General features: G+C 43.1%; 1 protein-coding gene across 1 annotated transcript in view; it reads right to left on the minus strand.

Annotated features, from left to right (window-relative positions):
- Positions 1-17588, minus strand: part of LOC138299415 (keratin, type I cytoskeletal 47 kDa-like) — a 57739-nt gene that overhangs the window by 33561 nt on the left and 6590 nt on the right. Inside the window, exons 2-3 of the mRNA XM_069237650.1 lie at positions 6490-6618; positions 2130-2212 (exon numbers count right to left, since the gene is read on the minus strand). Coding sequence (XP_069093751.1) covers positions 2130-2212; positions 6490-6618 — 212 coding nt within the window. The remainder of the gene's footprint in view (positions 1-2129; positions 2213-6489; positions 6619-17588) is intronic.

Below are 17588 nucleotides of genomic sequence, written 5' to 3' on the forward strand. Positions count from 1 at the left end.
GGCCCACACCACTCCTTCAACCTATGAACCAATCACATCAGCACAGAAATTACCAACATCCTCAACACCTCCATCACCACAGCAGTCTTCCCAGACAAATGGAAACACCAGAGACCCATCCTAAAGAAACCATCTTCTGAACCCAACAAACTCAAAAATTATCGACCGATCTCACTGCTCCCCTACCAAAAAACTCGAGAAGGTCATCAATCAACAGCTACCCGAATACTTGGAGCAAAACATCCTGCTTGACATCTCCTAATCAGGATTCCGAGCCAACTACAGCACTGATACTCCTCCACGAGAAACCTAGGCATTAAAGTGGATGGCGAACTCTCCATGACATCTCAGGTCAATTTTGTATCATCCTCATGCTTTTTCATCCTGCACATGCTACGCAAGCCCTGATCACCAACCAACTGGACTATGGAAATGCACTCCACACAGGAATCACAAACCACCTCCTCCAAAGACTCCAAAATATCCAGAATGCCACAGCCAGACTAATTCTCGATCTCCCTCGATGATCACAAATCACCTCACACCTCAAAGAGCTCCACTGGCTCCCAATTCAGAGGAGATGCCAATTCAAGCTGCTCATCTATGCAACTCTGGACCAGCCTACATCAACCACCATCTAAGCTTTCACAAACCTACCAGAAACCTCCACTCTGCATCCCTCGCTTGCACCACTGCATCTGCCAGAGCATGGCCAGTGGTCGCTCCTTCGAATACCTCACAGCCAAGGCATGGAACGACCTCGCCCTTCATGCCCAGATCTCTGCCACTCTATCAGGTTTCCACAAGATGCTCAAGACCTGGGGAATCCAGCTACAGGTTACCAAACTCTTATTGCAACATTTTAAACAGAGCCAGCGCTCTGTTTAAAAGGTATATAGTAGTTAAATGTAATTACAATTAGTACTGACAACCTACCTGTAAGTCCCTAGTATATGGTAGGGCGTCTAGGTTTAGAGCCCCAGTAGAGCTAATGCACTTAAGTGTGCACTACAGTGGTGCCTGCTGCCATTTTATAAGCCAGCCCTGCACTGTAGGCTGAGTTTAAAATAAAACTATGACCAAGTTCAACTATGGAATTAAAAGTACTTCCAAAGTCTTAAAATACCTCATTCTACATGTCATTTCTAAGGTCTACACTCGGTTCTCCATGGGTAGGGTGCACTGTAATAATAAGCAGGGACATTATAAAAGATGCTTTCTATGCCCAGGTGAGGGGAAAAAATACCAATTTCATTTTCTCCATTGTTTCACTGCTAATTCCATAGGCTATTATGGGAAGGCTTTATTAAAATTTAACCAAGTCAAATTTTTGAGAGGAGGGAGCTAGAACACTCATTCAACATGTAAAAATAATAGCTACAATAAATCCAACAACTTGCCAAGGTTAGATTTAATACACCTATTGCTGGAAAGTAGTTTTAGAATGTTTGTCTTTCCTAAAGTTGCCTAATATCAGTCCTGTAGCAGCCTCTCCTGAATGGTCAGCCTTTGACAGGCTGAGCCAAGCTGCTCTGATGAGTTGTGAAGTAGCCTACTCTGAGACAAAGGAGACATCTGGTAGGAGGAGATCTGCATCAGACAGGACAGGAAGGGGACTAGGTAGCCAAAATGGTCTTCAAAGGGAGAAAGATATAAGAGAGAAATCAGGCCCAACCCCACTTCCTGCACCTCAGCTATGTGGGAGCCTCTGTATTTAGATTAGGAAAGGGTGTGGAAGGGTAAGGAAGGGGAACGTTAACCACACCTATGGGTGGGTTTAGCCAGACCTGAACCTTCATAAGAGAGTTTCTCCATTTTGGATTTTTGTGGAGCAATGCTTTCTGGGACAAAAGATCTTGGCCTGGATATATCAAGCACTGACGGTCTGTTGCCTGCAGCGGCTTCGGTGGTCTTACAAAAAGACCACTGAAGTGTTAATGAGGCCCATAGACTTTGTCAGTACTTGTATGCCATTTGTTTGCTCACAGTTCCCTCTTCTGCCCCACTGATCACCAATCATGTCGCAGTGAAACAAAATAGCATCCAGTGTGAGTTATAAGGCTGATGGTACAGTTTGTAGCTTCAGTGTGTATTGATAAGAGGGAGCAGCACAAGTAGAAATCACTTACTTCATTTTAAAGTCCTCCATAGCCAGCCTCTCATTGTCTATCTGCAGCATCAGCCCCTGGTTCTCCATGGTACCCTTCTGAATCTGTAAGGAAAATAAGACTAGAAGTGACATACATAGTCTGAGGCACCTACCATGGAGAGCCAGAGCAGTACCAGGGGAAGTAGGAAGCCTTGATAGGATGGGCACAGAAGCCCATGGTTTCACAACCACTGTGACTGTCTCACATACACAGCCAATTATACTGATGAAAATCGATATTTTATAATTTCTTCATGCAGGTATTTCAAGGTAAAATACATTAGCACATGCTAACTTTTTGTGCTTAATCCATCTCCCTACAAAGCCATTAGATGTGTTGGTGTCCCATTCCCACCCTGAAAACAGATTTACTCCTACCCTTCCCAGCAGTAAATCTCTGACAGTTTTTAATGTGGGAAGCTACTGACAAATGTTTGCTGAAGTCGTCTGTGGATCTTTGGGGCTTCACCAACCTTTTCAAGTGGACCCACCGTCAAACACTGACAAACACACCCCTGACAACAGATTACTTACACAGAAGCCTGCACAGTAAACCTGACTTAAGAGTGAAAATGTATACCCCTCCTGACTCTGAAATCTGTGATTATACATGAAGATACTTGTGCATCCAGCTGTAACAGGAGGTGCACAAACACATTTGTGAACAGAGACATTACCAAAACATTTGGAACCTAGACAAGATTGCTGTGCAATTTATAAATCATAATATTGAAATCAAAGCAAAAATATGGTCACCGTGACATAGGGCATTATTACAAGGCTTTCAGTCCAAGCACCGCCAGTCTCGCAGTGACGTGAGATTGCCGCAACTGTAGCGGTCCAACCACCACATTACAAACCTGGTGGGCGGACCTGCCAGGGGCTCTGCCGTCTCCGCCAGGAACATGGCTCCCAACAGGTAGACGGCAGCAGGAGTTGCACTCAGCCACAGTAGTGCTAAACTCCTCGACAACCAAAGTCATAATGAGGCCCATAATGCTTTACACTAAAATGTATGAAATAATATTCATTCTGTTTACCTCAATGATGTTCCTTGTATTCCACTTGCACAAGTGTAGAAATTTCAAATAATATCATGACCTATTCTCTTTTTAGATCGGTATAGAGAAATGCTGGGATTTTAGGCATTTTCAAACAGTAGTGCTGGTTTCAAGTTGGATACTGCCCCTACATAATGGTTTCAAATATGCCTTGTCTGGATAGCCTTGTTCTTTTATTGCTCTTCTAATCTGGTAATAGGGGCATAGTGCAGAGTTATTGATGCCCGGACAAAATTTAAATTATGACAGCTTATGTTATGCCATTTTTGGATTTTGGCATTATGCTGGCTAGGTAAAGTTCTTAAAATTACTTTGTTGTGCAAAGTCATCTACAGATTTGCGTTTGACATAATTTTACATAATTTGCCCAAAATTTCACGTAATTATAGAAAAATCAAATCACGTGAATTTCACACACCTAGCAGTAATAGGAGCAGAAAAATGGGATTCTAATTGTTTCTCTGCTTTAACATCATAAAGTGAAAAGGGGACCAAGACACCAGATGTTAATTATGTCATACATAGGAAGCTGAAGGGGGGGAAGCCCAAGGGAAGTGAGTGAGGATGGCAAAACACCATGGGGAAGATTTACAAACATTTTGCACTGGGTTAGCGTCGAAAAAGTCTCATTGTCTATAACTTGCTTGTTGATAACTGTACTTCTACATTCTCTCTCAATATATCTGAGCATCTGCTTCCCTTTAGTCTTGTAAGTACGAAGTGCGAAGCTTTATGCTAAACATGTATGCCTTTTTCCTGGAGACTTCTACTGACGTCTTCGCTATGCTGGCAACTTCTTGAATTTCATGTCACCCTATTTAAAAAAATCTTAATTCCCTAATTAGAGCCATTATTAGATGATCTTATAATTTCCCTTTGTTTAGGAGAGAGAACAAACAATTATTTATGGAGCATCTATTTATTATTCTCAATTTCTGTAGTGCAGTGGCTGTTATTATTATGTTACTATTCTGTATCTTATTTTACTATGCCGGAACCTATAGAACCTATAGAGATGTTTCAGTTTGCCAACTATTTTGCTGTATCTTTTGAATATATTCCTGGCATGTCTATATAGTGGACTGATCAATAATCTGAAATGAATCCTTATTAACTACAGTGACTGATTCCTGGTCCTTATTGTGGGGTCACTTTGGCTTCACAAGTCTGAAATGTATTATCGATGTTGACTCCCTTTCAATGCTTCATGTCAGTTTACAAAGGTCCACTTGACAACAGGAAAAATCTTTGATGGCTTTATTGAGAGACTGCAGTTTACTTCTCTGCACTCTCATTACTTTGCCCCCCTGAGCATTGCATCTATGGTCATTATGTGTAACACAGGAGGAGTCATTTCCGATCGATAAAGCCTTTTTTACATTACTGCTAGCAACCCTGCTTGCTGTACTATGATGATCACCGCTGCCAGTCATGCATGGGGTGGCTACTAATGTTATCATATCTGATGTGGTCATTATTACAACACCAATGATACCAGAGGCTCAGGATAAGATTCTTTCATCATAAGTAGCTCTTACTACAGAAAAGATTGGAGACCTCTGTTCTAGCACCTGGCAAAAAACAGAAGGATCCAGAGGGTTCTGCAGTTGGATTCAGCCCTACGTCCACAAAAACTTCTGAGAGGCCTGATTCTGAATGGTTGTGTGGTCTGGGTTGTCAACGCTACTATGTTTAATGTATCATCATCTTTAGAGAAAAGTTTGCCACCTGCCTGGCATGGACATCATCTAGGGTTCACCACAGGTCACAGCTGCGACACCCCCATCTTGATCCCCTGTTACTGCCTTTGTGACCCCCTACCCTCAGAGGTGACAAAATCAGTGCCAGGAAGGCACAGTCAGCTCATCCTTATGGACATCAGTTGGGGCTCCACTTTCCTTGTCTTCTGTCAATTTATTACACACATTGTGAATCATTAAGTCAGGAAATAGGAGTAAAAATCAGCTTGCAAAGCAGAGTCTTCAAAGCAGTTAGGAATTATTAGAAGTTTGCACTGCAGATTGGCCTTGCACAAGAACAAAAAATGGGTGGTATTTTCAGTAGCTGCTGCCACTGAATGGGGGTGGCGGGCGGGGATAAAAAAAAAGAAAAAAAAACACTTACCTTGTCTGACTGGGGACGGGGTAATCTCCTCCATCCTCGTCTGGAAGCACACAGGCTCCCAGACTCTACTCAGCCAATCTCGAAGCTGATGTCACCAAAATGCCAGCAGCATTATGATTGGTGTGAGCGGCCTGCTTCTGCGCTCACAGAGGGAACGAAGGCCTATGTACTTTCTCCTCTCAGCTGTGCAATACAGCCGGGAGGAGAAATGCACAGTGCGCATGTGTGTTTGGCTGGCCCAACACGGCTTGGTTCATAAACCACTCCTCCTCTAGCCCCGCCCTGCTACAACCTGGCTCAGCAAAAAATAAAATGATAACAACACTGCGTTATTATCATTTTATTTTTTTCTGCTGCAAGCAGGGGGGCGATGCTCCTCCGCCTTAGCGGAGGAGTGGCTGCAGGATATTTTTCTTTAGGAATGTGGAATCCCTCATTGGAGGCAGCAGGAAGAATTTACGGCTGCCTCTATCTGCACAATTCCAAAGTGTCCACATTGCCAGAGTGTTACTATTACTCATAGATACAACTTCAAAGATTGGTTGCTGGAGTCTGTACATTTCTGAAAACAAACTTCTCCAGCATTTTTAGGTTTGCTGTTAGTGTACACATTTTGTTTTTAATACAAATATATGCTATACACACTTACAAGGGATTTCAGTCAGATCTCTTCATCCCTCGGTCTGCTGTAGGGTCATTCCCATTTTACTTCCACCCACCATAGCCTACAGCATGGGCACAGGGTCAGCCCGCTTCAGCCTCTGGCTTACCTTTTTGTGAGTGATGCCTTCTGCTCTTGCACAATAAGTAGCCTTCTTCAGTGCCGGGAACTACTGATGTAATTTGTGATTTTACAAAAAATATACGTAAATATGTTTTGACATGCTAGACAATGCTTGTTTTCATAAATGCATCCTTAATATTAAACCATTAACAAAACACAATAAATGTGGACAAATCCAAAAGATCAGCAGCCAATGCCAGGCCTATTGCCTTTCCTGATGCTTGTTTTCTAATTTGAATGCTAAATCCAGCCACCAAACTGTAGGCTGGCACAAGGTATAATCACATTAATTACTATAGCTCAATAGTCTAATACTGCCTATGATTTCACCTCTACAGATAGCGGGCATCTTCTCACACCCGTTAGGGTACCTGTGATTGGAGGAGACTGATGTCGGCATAGTAGCCATTCAGGTCCTTGTCGATCACTGGTGCCTTCGTCTTCAGGAATTCACGGATCTTCAGCTCCAGCTCCTGATTGGCTTCTTCGAGAGACCTCACCTATGGGGAGTGCAACAGTATCTCTGAATATATGTACAGCAAGATGTTTTAATCACCAAATGCATAGTTCAGTGTTGATCACTCTGTCTAGCTAAGAGCTGCTAGGCGCCTGTCCAGCTATTCATAACAGCATCAGACAGGAGATAGAATCAGGCAGTCGGAGCAGGGGAGTAGGAGACAATATATTTCTGGGGGGGACAGGGACAGCCTTGGGCACTTTTCTATTGATCCTATACAAATCGCCCGTCGTTTACGAACTGCAGGCTCCTACAAATGTACACAATCATATAGTTTGGACTTGAAATAGGGAGACAGGAAGGCATGTTGTCACAGTTTGAAAATATGTTTTATTGTTATTTACATTCACAAAAGTAATTAGACCAAATGTAAAAAAAAAACTTGTTGATTAACCTTGCATCTTCATGCACCAAGCAAATCAAGGTAGGCGGGAAACAAGGAAGAACAAACCCTTTGTGCCCGCACCGATCATGCCCCTCGCCTCATGCAAACTGAAATTGCACTGGAGATATCAAAAGCGATCAGGTACAACAATTGTAAACTGTGCTCTGAAACAGTAGGTCTGATAACACTTCTACTCCTCTGTGTGATCTTGGGCAGCTCAGCTCCACACCAGTCAAAACTGGGAGCCTTTAAACTAAAGAAGTTCTTGGTGTTACAAGCTATATAATACATGGGATTCAGTAATCCCTTTATAAACAGTAGTCACTAATTTCTTTATAATCAGCTACTTGTGATGCACCAAGTCATTGATAATAAAGAAAAGACGTCACAACTCTCGACAATTATAATGTTATTGCAGTTGTGTTCTGATGTCCCAGTGCCTTCTGCCAGAGCCAGCAGCCAAGGTGAAAGGCAGGTCAGGTCACGGAGCATAATTAATGCAGATGTTTATAGCAGCAAATGGAATGTTCCTTTTCTTTCTTCTGCTCTAGTTCAGTAGCTTACAATGTCAGAAGCTATACATTAATGTTTTAAGTGGTTTGTGGGAAAGTTGATGGTGTGACCATGTATTATATGGGATAAAGTACCCCCATGGCGTTCATGGTAAGGATATTGCAAGTCACCTCAGAGTATCATACCTTATTAACAGGCATTGGCAAAGCCAATAGGTCTCGCCTATGCAAGAGCTATTGACTTTGCCAATGTGTTTTAGCCATGTGCACACTAGTGTGGCTACTGTTCAGCCTGGCTAAAAACTTAATGGCGTAAAAGAGAATGGTGTGTAATCAATTGGTGTGGTGGAGAGTGTCACAGAGTGAGTAGAGTGTTGTAGAGTGGAGGAGTGTCATAGAGTGGAGAAGAGTGGCAGAGTGTTGAAGAGTGGAGAGACAAAGATTGGAGTGGCATTGAGTGGAGTAAAGTAACGTGGAGTGGCACAGAGGGAGTTGAATGTCATTGAGCTTAGTACATTGTCGTGGAGTGGCCTAAAATGTTGTGGCGTAGAGTGGAGTAGACGATTGATTGAAATGGCATAGAGTGGAGTGGCACAGAGTTGAGTAGTGTGTCATATACCAGAGAGGAGTAAAGGGCATGAAGTGGCTTAGAGAGAGTTGATTAGAGAGTCACAGAGTGGAGTAAAGCGTTGTACAGTGGCACATAGTGGAGTAGAGTTTAATGGAGTAGAGTGTCAGAGTGCAGTATCAAGGAGTGTAATGTACGGTGAAGTAGGGTGGTCTAGAGTGAAGTGACCTAGAGTACAGTGGTACAGAATAGTTGTCATAGTGTGCAGTGGCGGAGAGGGCATTGGTTTTGAGTAAAGTGGTGAAGAGTGCATTGGTGTAGAATGCACTTGTTTACAGTAGAGTGCGGTAGGTTAGAGTAGTGAAGAGTAGAGGGGCACAGAGTGGAGTGGCACTGCATAAATTTCAGTGATACAGAGTGCAGTGGTGCAGAGTGCTGTGTCAAAGAGTGATGTGGTGCATGGTAGAATGAAGAGGTGCAGGGTAGAGAAGAGTGGTGTAGAATACAGTGGGGAACAGAGTGCAGTGATGTAGAGTGCAGTAGCATGGAGGAGTGCACTGGTTTAGAGTGCAGTAGAGTGGCACAGAGTTGAGCAGTGCAGAGTAGAGTGCAGCGATGCAGAGTAGAGTGGCATAGAGTTCAGTGGCAAAGAGTGCAGTGTTGGAGGGTAGCATGTCGTAAAGGGCAGTGGTGTAGAGCAGAGTGGCATAGAATACATTGGTGTAGAGTGCAGTTGTGTAGAGTGCATTGGTTTTGAGTAAAGTGGTTAAAAGTGCGTTGGCGTAGAGTGCAGTTTTGTACTGTGCATTGGTTAGAGTAGGATAGCGTACAGTGCAGTGGCATAGAATAGCACAGAGTGGGGAAGAGTGACACAGAGTGCAGTGGTGTAGAGTAGATTGTTTCAGAGTAGATTGAAGTGGCATAGAGTGGAGTGGTGCAGGGTAGAGTGCAGTGGCATGGAGTGGTGTAGAGTGAAAGTGGAAAAATACAGAAAATTGTGCTTCTTCTGAGTGACTTTCCTTGTTGTCCTTTATGAATTCCAGATCAACTACTAAGCAGATAGATACCATGGGGATTCAAAAACAGGATGAGATTTCCTTAAATACAGGCATATATTAACATATATTTTTATATAGTGCTAATATTTACCTGTTGGTATAATTTTTTGTTATATTTGGCGGCTTAATTTGCTAAAACACAACAGGTATGAAAGTATGAGTGTATGTTTATCAGTTAAATAAATGTGGCTGAGATACTGTGCCCTGTTCAACACAGAATAAAATATATGTGGAGCTACCACTCCCTTCCTTGAGACCCAAAGATATTCAAGGTCTGCCATGTACCTTTTTAGTCTATGCTGCTGAAGACAACAATTTTGAACCATCAAGCTCCTCTAGCCTAACCCACATAGAGTAAGGATTGCTGCAATTACTCAGATATCTGACAGACTAGAACACAATATGTTATCTAGCCACTGCAATAGTCAAACTGTACCTCGCTATTTAGGGTCTTTTACACGCGCTTTTATAGGCATGGTCTGCGCTCACTCTATTTTCTGGCAACATTGAGAAATGTGTGCAGATTTATGCTAATGCCATGGTACAAACACTGTATTGCTTATGGCTTGGTAGGCTATCAACAGGGCCACTGGAATTATGCATTGGTGCTCCTCAGTGTTTTTCACATAATTATGGATTTGCCTCATTAGCCACAAATTCCATCGTCTGCTGAACATTCTGCAAATTTAAACAAAAAAAATTATAATTCCAAATTTACTAAAAACACAGTGACATGAGCTGCGGCACAGTAGAAGGCCCCTTTGCAAAAGTTGACTGGTAACCTTTCTTTTACTTGTTGCTTTATTTAGGTGTTAAATCGGTATTAATGAGGTGTCCCCTAAGCCCAGAGAGTCTTAACAAGTGCAAAAATGACAAAATAATAAAATACTAACACATGCTGCATAATTTGCCTCTGCTTGCCACATAACTTAATCAACACTTCCACATAATTTGTCCCTCTCCTGCCACATAATTCCAGTGGACCTATTACCAATGTATCCACATGTAACTGTTATTCTTTATTTTCCAGTTGTTTCTGTCTGTACACATGAAACTTGAAAATCAATACAAAATATATTTACATATATTACAAGTGAAACAAGAATGTTATAAACAGAAAAGATAATATACTTCAGTATATTTCAATGTGCTACCAATTACAACAATAATAAGGATAGGCAAAACTGCCCAAAATGAAATGGGACTTCTCCCTGTTACCAACGTTGCAATCTATCCCTTCATTAAGCTGATAAAAAACATTAAGGGTAAATGTTAGCTTAATTGTGTAGAGTAAAACGGTAAAATCTGGCCTAAATCTCACCTTCCCCGTTTCACCAAATGGTGTGATCCTCGGCAAATATAAATACTGCATTTCACAGTCTCCTTTCTAGCCTGCAGGCGTCAGGCGAGTGGAACGTTGCTCCCTCTTTACTTCTTCCTCAGTGTCCTGCAGGGCTGGCCTTCAAGGTGGCAGGTGGGGGTAGGGCCGAGGATGACAGCAATCAGTGAACACTGTTGACTCCTCCTCTCACCCTTTGTTCTCACCGGTGCTTAATGGGGGCAGCTGTAAACAGCTCAAACAAAAGGGCAGAGGGCCTAGGTGGCCTCCTGAGACCATCAGATCGGTCACTGATAGCTGGAGATCAGCAGCTCAAGTGCAGGGTCATTGCATTTCTGCATTCTAAAGGCCCTGCAAATCATTGAAGTGAGAGGGGAAATTATTTTGCCCCCCCCCCCCCCACTCTCGCCCCCCGTGTCCGTCACACTGCAAAATCTGGGGGAATATATCCCCCACACTTCCTACGCCCATGAGTCGGAGCAAGAACCAAACTCACTGGAAAGGAAATGCTGAGTTTAAAGGAAAAAAGAAAAAATATTGCAAACTGCTCACGTCAACCTTGATAAGTGCAGCTTAACAAACAGCTTTGCAGACAGGGAAATAAATAAGGAAGAAAGCATTCATTTTATGCAGCACAAATATATATTATCAATGATAATGTACGTAGAGCATCCTGTAACTTTTTATGTAATGATTTCATCCCAGAGTAACCACACATATTTAAGATATGGGTATTTAATTATTTGACGGAGCATTTGGTTAGCGCACCCCTTTTTTTTCAATCAAACACTCAGAAGGATGTCAAACTCTAAAGACAATATCGCATGAGACATGAAGCATAGCTTAGTCTCATCACTTCAGCTTCTTCCTTGAGAGCTCGTTTGAACTGCTCAGTTTTGAAGACTCTTTTAAAGAGCAGGTGGTTGGGCTGTAATTTCACATATGTACTAAGGGTGTTGATGTATTCCAAGGACCAGACTCAGGGCCTTATTTACTTAGTTCTTGTGGGGAACAGCGTCACAAGCCTTTTTGCTGTGCCGCCCTGTATCAAGATAAAAGGGCAGGTGAGCGCGTTCCTGGTCCCCCGTCCCTGCAATTCGGCTGCACCGGCTCTTCGTGGTGAGCATGGTGCCTGTTGTTGCTGGTGTCGGAATCCCCCCCAGGCTGGCCCCTCTCTCCTGCACCGGCTCTTGGTGGTGGACGCGATGCCTTTTACTGCCATCAGAATCCCCCCAAGCGTGGCCCGGGGATGACGCAGGAGAAACCCAAATCGACTGGACCTCACCGGCCCAAGGATCGAAGCCCGACGCCCCAATGCCTACTCCTTCAGTTGGGAGTGGCGTGGACCCCTGCCTTCAGGAGGTACTGATATCCCCCACGGGCAGGCCAGACTGCAGAGGCTCTCCTGCTAGCCCTGGACCAGCAAGGGAGCCAGTCCTCCAGGAAAGACTGGGCTGCACAAGACTGACCTGATCAGTCTGAAAACACTCCCCAGACGCCCCCCACGCTTCCTCATTCACGCACACTCGCAGACATGCATCACGCATACACACACTCACTCACACAGGCATACACGCATTCATTCACGCATTCATCCATTCATTCTCGCACACATCCGTACACACATTCACACTGACACGCAGATACGCAATCACATTTCCATTCTCCCATCCCCCTCCCCTGTCGGAAGCCCAACTTACCTGCATCTAGGGGGTCTCCCAGCAGGGAACGGGACGGGGTGCTGCTACCGCCAGAAGCGCCCGCCAGCAGAACACTGCCAAGCCATATTATTTGTCATAATACGGCTGGCGGCAGTCTACTGGTGTGGCGCTGCTGGTAGTAACAGCGCCACCTTAATACCATCCACCAGTATGGCCCTTCTTGTGGCGGAAATCCGTCTGTGGTCACAAAATGGCAGATGGATGTTAGCCGCGGCAACGGTCTTTTGGTGGCCATCGCCTCAGCGGTTGGCGGCATTTACCACCAACGTCTTAATTAGGGCCTTATTCTTTGAACACCAGCAAAGGTAATACTTTGCGAAAGTATTGGTCCTTCTTGCACCGTGACTGGGAATGAAACAAACCATTAGACAGTCAAACGTGCGTCTTTATAATAAGCAGAAGTTCACAATACATGCATAACATGATATAGATTGATTTGATGCCTCATTTGCATCCACTGTAGATGCATTGTTGGAGTGGACAAATCGCCTCATCCATGTGCTGGTGAACTGACTGTACAGGATGCGCTACTTGTAAATATACCCTTATCACATATATACTGAATGTTCATTTGATCTAACCTACGCCAGTTAAGACACACATAAGGATACAGTAAGGTCGAGGTTACCTGCTATAAATAACAGAAATTATCAGAAAACACGGTGGGGATCAGGATAGGAGTCATTAAAATGGAAACTTCACTAATCATAAGTGTGGCCCAAAAGATTGGACCAATTACATGTATTTTCTGGTCTGCAGCACCCTGACAGGGAGCTTTTGATTGGTTAATTAGAGGGGGTTGCTTACAATCACACAGCAGTACATTGATGGCTTTTGAGTAAGGTGGGTCACTATAAAGGTGATTCCCTGTGACACTGTGAAAGTTGAGCTCCTTAAAGAAGATTAAATAATGTTTCTTTGATTGTTTGTGGGCCTTGCATGGTGCAGACATTGGTGCTTGACTCCTCTCTGGATCTTTGTGACGAGGCTGCAGCAAATGGAGGAGAAGAATACAATTGGAGTGTAGTATTTACTTCTGCTTTATAGCTTTCATGTGAAAGCTTTCTGAAACAAAATAATTTCCTTACTGTTTGATGCATCCTGAATAAGTTTGATTTCCAGCTGAATTTGAAGAAGCATGCAACTTGCTGTTTGTCTACAATTCTTTATGTACAAACCTTTCAGCGTTTTGATATTTACCCCTTTCATCCAAGAGAACAGCAGTCCAGGTTGCAATGAGACTGTGTTAAGGTTGACCATGCTTAATTCTAATGTACCTTATACAATTAAGCTTGGTAGAGCTGCTTGGAAGAACTTAATGTTAGTGTCTACAACCAGTTCAGGTTCTTGCAATCTAGTTAAAATAATGGTGTTGTACATAGTGAAATATAAGTCTGCAAGTGTAAGTGACGTGCATCTCACGTGCAGCAAGAGACACTAGTGATTCTGGCTGACGCCATCACCGGGTCAACCAGATTGAGTAATGTGGTAGGTAAAATGTTTTGCCATTTATAAATGTTTAAAATGCTTGCTATATTGTTTTTTACAATTTTCAACTAAGAGTATTTATATTAGGGTCTCAGCAATCAGAAGCCAGGCGTGACAATTTTTTGAGCTACTACAAAATATTGTCATATCATTAATCATTGAGTGCATTTGGTTAAAAAAAAGTGTAAGAAAATTGTATAGAACTTTGGAAGTTTCGATCCTAAATTATGTGCTAGGTAGTTGAAGAAAAGGTAGGGTTAATTAAAGCTGCACAGGATGATGCAGTTTTTTTCTGCCTGATGGTGGTTCTCTGGTGCATTACGCTTGTCAAGATGTCACTCAACAATGGGAAGATTAACCACATAGATATTACTGAGTTTGTTATGTACGACTCTCATAACAGGCCATTAGCATGAATAAGTAGATTCTAAATCCAGTAATTCACTACTGTGACATTGCTGGGTAACAGAACTTGTTTCTCACAGTTGTGAAGTTACCAAGGTATCCCAGGTTGCTCTGACAAGCTTCTCTGAGAGCCTGCCAGTGGAGTGCTGAAGAGCTGGAAGCACAGTTTCTGGAGGGAAAGGAAGGAAGGCACAAAGAGTGAATGGGGTGGATTGCAGGATATCAGGGGCCAGATGTACGAAGCAGTTTGCATGTCGCAAACAGCGAATTTCGCTGTTTGCGAAGTGCAAAATGCACTTTGCAATGCACAAACGCTGTTTTGCAATTCAGTAACCTGGTTACCGATTCGCAAAACGGGTTTGCGAGTCGCAATTAGGAAGGGGTAGTCCCCTTCCTAATTGCGAGTCGCAGTGTAAACAAACCAATTGCAGTTTGCACCCTTTTGTAATGGGTGGTAACCCATTCGCAAAAGGGAAGGGGTCCCCATGGGACCCCTTCCCCGTTGTGAATGGCACTGCAAACATTTTTTCAGAGCAGGCAGTGGTCCTATGGACCAGTGCCTGCTCTGAAAAAATGAAACAAAAACGTTTCATTTTTCATTTTTGTAATGCATCTCGTTTTCCTTTAAGGAAAACGGGCTGCAATACAAAAAAAAACTGCTTTATTAAAAAGCAGTCACAGACATGGTGGTCTGCTGTCCGCAGCAGGCCACCATCCCTGTGAGGGCCGCCAATCGCAAGGGGGTCGCAAATTGTGACTCACCTCATGCATATTCATGAGGTGGGTCTTTGCAACCCCCTTGCGATTCGCAGATGGTGTCAGGGACACCATCCAACATTCCGAATTACGACTCGCAAATTCGAAGTCGCTCAGACTTGCAATTTGCGGGTCGCAATTCGGATTCTACCTACATCTGGCCCCAGGTACTTTTTATGTTTGGGACTCAGAGGATAGACCATGTTATATACGGTTCCCCATTACTCCACTAACCCTGCATTGCAGTTGAAAGCATGGACAGAAAATTTAGGAGTCTATCCTTAACATACAATCATAAATTAGTAAGAAGTGAATAATGAAGATGTTTTTCACCTCTAGGTCTGAGTGACATCGTAGACAGCTTGAGCTTCTCTCTCATTGTCTATTCCATGTCACTAAGACCCCATCGGTGAAAAAAGGTTCCCTGTTAGTTACTGTTACACATCTACATTCTATTTTTTAAGCGAGAATGTCCATAGTAATTGGATCTGAATGAGCCTAGGAGAGCAAGTTTAACAGCACTCTTTGTGTGTGTAAATTGAAAGGTCAAGGTGAATGTGTCATTTTCGGGGAAATCGAGGTTGGGCACCAGCTGAAATTGACATCACTGAAATAGAGTGAAATGTTCCTCCAGACAGGATATAACCTGGAAGTACAACGAGAGCCTCACTGATTGTCTTTCCTGATCTCTATACAACATGCTAGTGTAAGCATGTCTGTCTGGGTGGGGACGGATGCAGCAAGGAAAGGCTGCATTAGTGAAGTATTCATCATTGTGTGAGTAGTGCTGGTTTATTAACCACAAAGTACATCTGTGCATCTAATGAAAGCAATGGATAGCGATGATGGATAGCTTGATTCACACCAATTGTAAATGGTTTTACAGTGCTTTATTGCCCATTTCTCTACACCTAATCCCAAACAGAAGAAGCTGCTAAGTGTTACTAATAGAAGAGGATCAGTGCAGTTTACGATGTGTGGGTATGTCTCGGAGTATTTGCTGCTCACACTCAAGAACAGCAACAGGCACTTGCACCCTCAAAATTATTTTCAAGTAAAGTACCACATCACGTAAGACACTTTGGCCCATATTTATACTTTTTTAGCGCTGCATTTGCGCCGCTTTTTGACGCAAAAGTGGCACAAACTTACAAAATACAATTGTATTTTGTACGTTTGCGCCACTTTTGCGTAAAAAAATGACGCAAATGCAGCGCTAAAAAAATATAAATATGGGCCTTTATATTGTTAACATTCTATTGTAAAACTTTTCTATGCAAACGTTATGCTACTTCATAAGTAACTCAATGCATATAGGAGAGTGAGCAAGCGTATGTTGAATTATTCACTGTGATGTGTGAGATAAGTACACATTGCATATCTGCATTGCTTGAATGAATTGTTTAGAGTTTCAGTAAGTAGGAGTCCCACTGTGTGTGTGAATATTCCCAGGGGGAAGCCCACATCAGCATAAGTAATGTGTTTCCTGCCTGATGGGTGTCAATGAAAAAGACCAGTACTGTAAATAAAGTTCCATATCTCTTCTACTGGCATTCACGTCCATGGTTGAATCTACTGGAAAGAGCTAGAGGTGGGGGAACTGGTTATTTTTATATTTGCATGTCCATAGCAGGGATCGCTTGTTGATGTGGAGGGTACTGCCGAACTGTTGATGTACAATTAATGCATCTAAATAAAAGAGCCAATTCTTACTCTCTTATCAGAAACTGAGATGGTGTTCACAGCATGGCTGATCATGGTCATAGTCAGCAATTCCACAAGTGGGTGGCTTGTGCAGAGAATGGCCATCTGCCTGAGGTCAGTTCCACAAGTGGGTGGCTTGTGCAGAGATTGACTATGTACCTGAGGTCAATTCCACAAGTGGGAGCCAAGTGTAGAGAATGTCCATCTGCCTGTGGTCAATTCCACAACCGGGAGACTTGAGCAGAAAATATCTATCTGCCTGAGGTCAGTTCCACAAGTGGGAGGCTTCTGCAGAGAACATCCATCTACCTGAGGTTTATTACACAAGCGGGAGGCTTGCGCACAGAATGTCTATCTGCCTGAGGTCAGTTCCACAAGTGGGTATGTTGTGCAGAGAATGTTTATCTGCCTGAGGTCAATTCCACTAGTGGGTGGCTTGTGCAGAGAATGTTTATCTGCCTGAGGTCTGTTCCACAAGTGGGTGGCTTGTGCAGAGAATGTCCATCTGCCTGAGGTCTCTTCCACAAATGGGTGGCTTGTGCAGAGAATGTTTTTCTGACTGAGGTCAGTTCTACAAGAGGGAAGCTTATGAAGAGAATGTTCAGCTGTCAGAGGCCTTTATGGGTCAGACGTTTCACAATAAATGCTTTTTGAGTCTCATAGCTCTCATGAACCCCCTAGTTTGTGTACTATTCACTGTATGATAAAAGAAACCATCCATGCTTGCTACGGATCTCTAGTGAAGGACTAGAAAGGCAAAGCATTCAGACCAATCCGACGAAACCCATTGAGTAAGCGGTAGAATGGTCTTTAATCTTGGGGTCTCTGTTACAGACACATTCTGACCCAGGCAGTCTGACTCAAAACCATCACAAGTACTGTTTCCATTTCTGGGCTTTGCCTCACAAATTATTGCTATTGGGTATGTTAACTAAATTAGTTCAATGGATACAAATTAACCCTACAACACTCATAAGGTTGTCCATCAAAGTCCCAGACTTCAAAATGTTCCATTAA

This window comes from Pleurodeles waltl, chromosome 6, assembly GCF_031143425.1.
Source record: "Pleurodeles waltl isolate 20211129_DDA chromosome 6, aPleWal1.hap1.20221129, whole genome shotgun sequence".
In the NCBI taxonomy this organism is placed as follows: Eukaryota; Metazoa; Chordata; class Amphibia; order Caudata; family Salamandridae; genus Pleurodeles; species Pleurodeles waltl.